This window comes from Nematolebias whitei, chromosome 4, assembly GCF_014905685.2.
Source record: "Nematolebias whitei isolate Nwh7 chromosome 4, NemWhi1, whole genome shotgun sequence".
NCBI lineage: Eukaryota > Metazoa > Chordata > Actinopteri > Cyprinodontiformes > Rivulidae > Nematolebias > Nematolebias whitei.
Window position 1 is genome coordinate 217,599 of NC_056501.1, and position 4,675 is coordinate 222,273.

The window sequence follows — 4,675 nt, forward strand, 5'->3', positions numbered from 1 at the left end:
CTGTTTTTTTTCATAAGAAACACCTACATCTTCTTCAAGTTTGGAAGCTTCTTAAAAGTCCCTGCAGCCTCCAGGATGGTCATTTCATTGTCATTTAACCGCCTGTAGAGATACAAAGGGAGAAGACAAGTTAGGCTTTTATTTATTCATTAAATTAAAACAGCAGTTTTTTTGGTTAGAGAAGGTGGGCCTGTGATTGGAAGATTGTTGGTTTAACTCCCATTACTGTAAACATCAAAATGTGGGTGGGATAAACAGAGTTATAACAGAGCGATTCGTCATTGCTTAAAGTTTCATCTTCTGCTCTTGTTTCTTCTGCTCTTCTGCAGCCAAAGTCTTCTCTCTTCAATCTTCAGATCTGATCCAAGACTTCAGGGCTTGACGACCATGTTCCTCTTCTACCCAAACTGATTGACCAACTTTTCTCTGATATCTTTTCTTCTTAAACTCATCTCTTGTCTCTGATTGGCTCATTTCTGACCTAATCATCCATTTCCTGATTGGCTCATCTATGATCTAAAATCCATTTTGAAAACTTATCAATCATTTAAAGGGAAAGTTGTTATAATCTTAAGGGGATAGAGATATTTGTCAAACCAAAATTCAGAACTAGTCTGAAGTGAAGGTCTACCTCAATCCAAGGAATTGGATTGTGGAATGGTCTAGAGAAACGTTAAAAATGCCAAGTCAATGTGTACATTTAAGAAAAAGATCAAAGCTGAATTGTTAAAAAAAAATGAAGTAGCTTATTGTGTTTTGCATTAGAATTAGAGAAATTAGAAAGAGTTATTCGTTTTGTTCTGTTACTTGAAGATTATTATGATTGAACTAATTGTTTGAAAAAAGGGGCAGATATAATAAGATTTTTTTCTTCTTTCTGCTGCCTTTCATTTTAAATCTCTTGTATTTTTTTTCTATAGTTTATGGAATTGTTTTTTTTTTTTTTTTTTTTTTAATGAATAAACGTTATACCATAACATACCATACCATTTTGTAGACTTTTCAACAGCCAGTACAGTCTTTTTTTTTTTTTTTTTTTTGCAGCTGGTGTTCTATTTCGTATAGGCTCTCGGAGCGAATCGGATGGTTCCTCTGGGACTGATGACGTTAGCAGCAGCCCCGATGCTCGCTCCCTCCCGGGGAGCGCAGTGTTGGAACGAGGGGGGCCGAGTGGATGCTTGACCCCTCCGGGCTTTCCCACCTCAACGGCCACGTCGCTCCCTGCCGTCGGCGCACTCCTTTCGGAGTTGCCCGACATTATCCGGGAAGCTGCTGGCATGAAGGGACTTTCCGTACCCTTACCCCCCCCCCCCCCGCCCCCCCCCCCCCCCGCCCAGATTGGATGATCTAGCGGGAAGGTTTGGCTCCACTCCGGCTCGCCGTCCTGATCCCATCTGGCCTCGTTTTCCTGCGGTGACGTCGTATTGGAACGAGGCCGCAGCCGGGCCTGGTAAGCTGAGAGCGCCCGTCGCCACCTTCGCTCCCATCACCAGAGTGGAGGGGTTCACCGAGCAGGGTTTTCCCTCGGTAACCCCCTTGAGCCAAGCCTTGCGGAAGCTTTCGGAGCGAAGCTGTCCAAGTTGGAGCAGCGGCCCGTCCCTCCTGGGAAACATGACAAGACGGTGACCACGCTCTCCAATCGGGCTCATCAATGTGCGTTTCAGGCAGCCGCAGCCAACAACAACATGGCGCTGCTAGCATACAGTGTGTCCAAGAGGCTGGAGGCAGCAGATCTGCCCGAGGAGTCCAAGAGCTCCCTCTGTAAGGCAGCCGACGCCATCCTCAACATGTGTGCCTCTTCTGCGGTCTGCCTGTCCAGGATTGCAGCATGGATGACGATGATTCAGCGATCCACCTGGCTTTGTCACTCCCCCTCGCTGCCGGAGAAACTGCACAGAGACCTGATGGAGGGTCCCATCACGGCGGACGCGCTGTTCGGGAGCAGTTTCAAGGCCATGTTGGCGAACTCCAAACAGTCGGAGGAGGTGTCGGAGACTGTGCGCCACCTCGTCAAGACGCACGGTTCATCCCGCCCCCTGGCCCACTGGAGAGACCGTCGTGAACAGAGGCAGAAGCAACGACATTCCACGGCCGCCGCGGCGTCGTCTCGCTCAGCTCCACCACCAGCCCCGCCCGTCAGAGACCAGCCCGCTTCATCCCAGCAACCAGCAGTTCAGCGTTTCCCCAGAGATCGCCTGCAGACGGCGCCCTAGGCCAACAAATCGTTGAGCTCATGGGGGAGAAGATTTAAAAAATGACGGTCTGTGGAGGGTGTGTAAAAGTGACACGAAAGTTGAAATAAATCATCATTCAATGATCAAAGTGTCTGTTTTTAGCCAGTCTGTAAGCTCGGATGAACTCACAGCGGCTGCGCACACATCCTCCACACATAACGAGCCGGTGTCCCTAAATAAAGGTTTTTTAAACTCACCGTTGCTCCAAGACATGACGAGACGCTCACACTACACATTGGTAAGCAAAATAACTCGTTGTCAACCCAAGCTGCACGATCCTCATTTAAGCGGTGTCAAACGCGCATTTGCGCGACGCAAACAGCCTTCATCCAAACGGTGTTGATGATGGTGCACACACAGCTACCTGGCGCTCACCAGCTCACATCGGCATAAATGTGGGACCGCAGGCTGGGTCTGGTGAAGGCCCTCGTTCTCAGCAAGAGCGACACACGCCTCACCGAAGCAAATGTGTGCCGCTGCGACGCGGGCAGCCTTCACCCACCGCGTCTCAGCGCTCGGCCGCTTTCGGTAGCATAAGCGTGAGACAGCTGAGCGAACCCATTGATGAGTCTCGCCTCCAGCGAGAGCGGCGCGTGTCCCACCAGAGAAAATGTGTGCTCCCGCGGGGCTCGCAGCCTTTACTCAAACAGCACGGCGTAGAAGAAGTTGCGCTCTCCGCCTCTCAGCGTTCGCCCACTCATGGCGGCATATATGCGAGATCTCAAAGCGAACCCAGCGCAGGACACCGCACGTGGCAGGAGCGACACGTTTCACCACAGCGACGTCAAACGTGCGGCCCCATGGCATCATCAGCTGTCACACGCTTCGCCTCAACACACACCGGCCCACCTGGACATGAAGGTTGGTCCACGGTCCGAACGCAGCACACGGGCGCGTTCAGAGCCCTTTCGAGGAAGCCTTGCCTTGGGTCACGCGGAAAACATTCCCGCGACACATGACGGCGGTCAAGGCGGCGGACTGGATGACATCCGTACAAAACATGACGCATCACTTAAACGCACGTCCATTCCACGAACATCACGCGGAGTGGCTAAAAACATGCTCGCCAGACAGATGGATGGCCAGGGTGTTATGGAGGGAGCGAACCCAGAGTGCAGAACAGGGACTCAAATCGGCAGAATACAAAAATAGGAATTTAATGGTAAATAAAGATACAAAATAACAAGCTGACGGGGCAGCAAAACTTACATGAAACAGGAAGAAGGCACGGGAAACTCAGGAGGACTCAGGAGACACGGGAGACTCAAGGAACTAGGAAGACTCAGGGGGGAACACAGGAGACCCAACGAGTACGATGTGACAACGAACAAGACTGAACAGACTGCTTAAATACAGGGACCAGTCGAGACGTGATTACAAACAGCTGGGACGAGACACGGGTGGCACTAATAGACTTAATGAGGGAGCACGAGGGAACACAGACACAAACCGGGCCACAGAAAGGTACCATCCTTACAGGCACAAGAGAGAGAAATCAGACCTGATGTGAGATGTCTGTCAGTCTCGATAAACCTTTTGACTTCTGCGTTATAAGTGATTTTGATCAAATTAATTTTGTCCTCGACGGTTGCATGTAGGAACCGTCTGAGGTAATATTCCACATTGTCAAGATACGATATGACATCAGTAACTATGTGAGGGTCAAATTTTTTAATGTGTTTAGCAATCATGTCCAGATCTTTGTTTGTTGATTCAGATTGAGCCTGGGTCGTCATTGGTAGTGAGGAGGGATTCAGTCTGACCACTCCAGGTGTGTTTGGAGGGTAACATCAGAATCAGAATCTGAATAAACTTTATTGGCATTGCACCGAGATACAACGAGAATATGTACGTACAGTCGTCCGAAAGATGGGCGGAGTGCACGAAGCTGCGGCTATTAAATAGTGCAGCCTTCTTATTCTTATTCAGAATAATATTTTGCTTAGATGAGAAAAAGGAAGAAAACATGAGAAGAGACGGTATTAAAAAAATAGATCTCTCACGCTGTGTCCTAGACAGGGCACAATTTGAGGCATAAAAAAAACCTACCACAGCAAAGCAACATAAACACCTGGACAGGCATTGAGTCAATCACAGGGACACTTGGACAGGTCTCCAGTACATCACAGGGGCACCTGGACAGGTCTTCAGGTCATCACAGGGACAACCCAGACAAGTTTCTGGTCTTTCACAGGGATATCTGGACAGGTCTCCCATCGCAGAGAAGCCTGGACAGGTCTCCTGTCTATCACAGGGACACCTGAACAGACATTCAGTCCATCACAGGCACTCTTGTACAGGCCTCCAGTCCATCATAGGGAAACCTGGACAGGTCTCTAGTCCATCATAGGGAAACCTGGACAGGTCTCCAGTCCACCACAGGGGCACCTGGACAGGTCTTCAGTTCATCACAGGGACACCCCAGACAGGTCTCCAGTCCA

The 4,675-nt window shown here is 49.5% G+C and overlaps 1 protein-coding gene across 1 annotated transcript in view; it reads right to left on the bottom strand.

Annotated features, from left to right (window-relative positions):
* The window catches only part of slit3 (slit homolog 3 (Drosophila)), a gene marked incomplete in the record, with an annotated part of 622,921 nt that overhangs the window by 184,578 nt on the left and 433,668 nt on the right, over nucleotides 1–4,675 (bottom strand). The window contains 1 exon segment of the mRNA XM_037675457.1: nucleotides 28–102. Within this exon segment, the coding sequence (XP_037531385.1) occupies nucleotides 28–102 (75 nt within the window).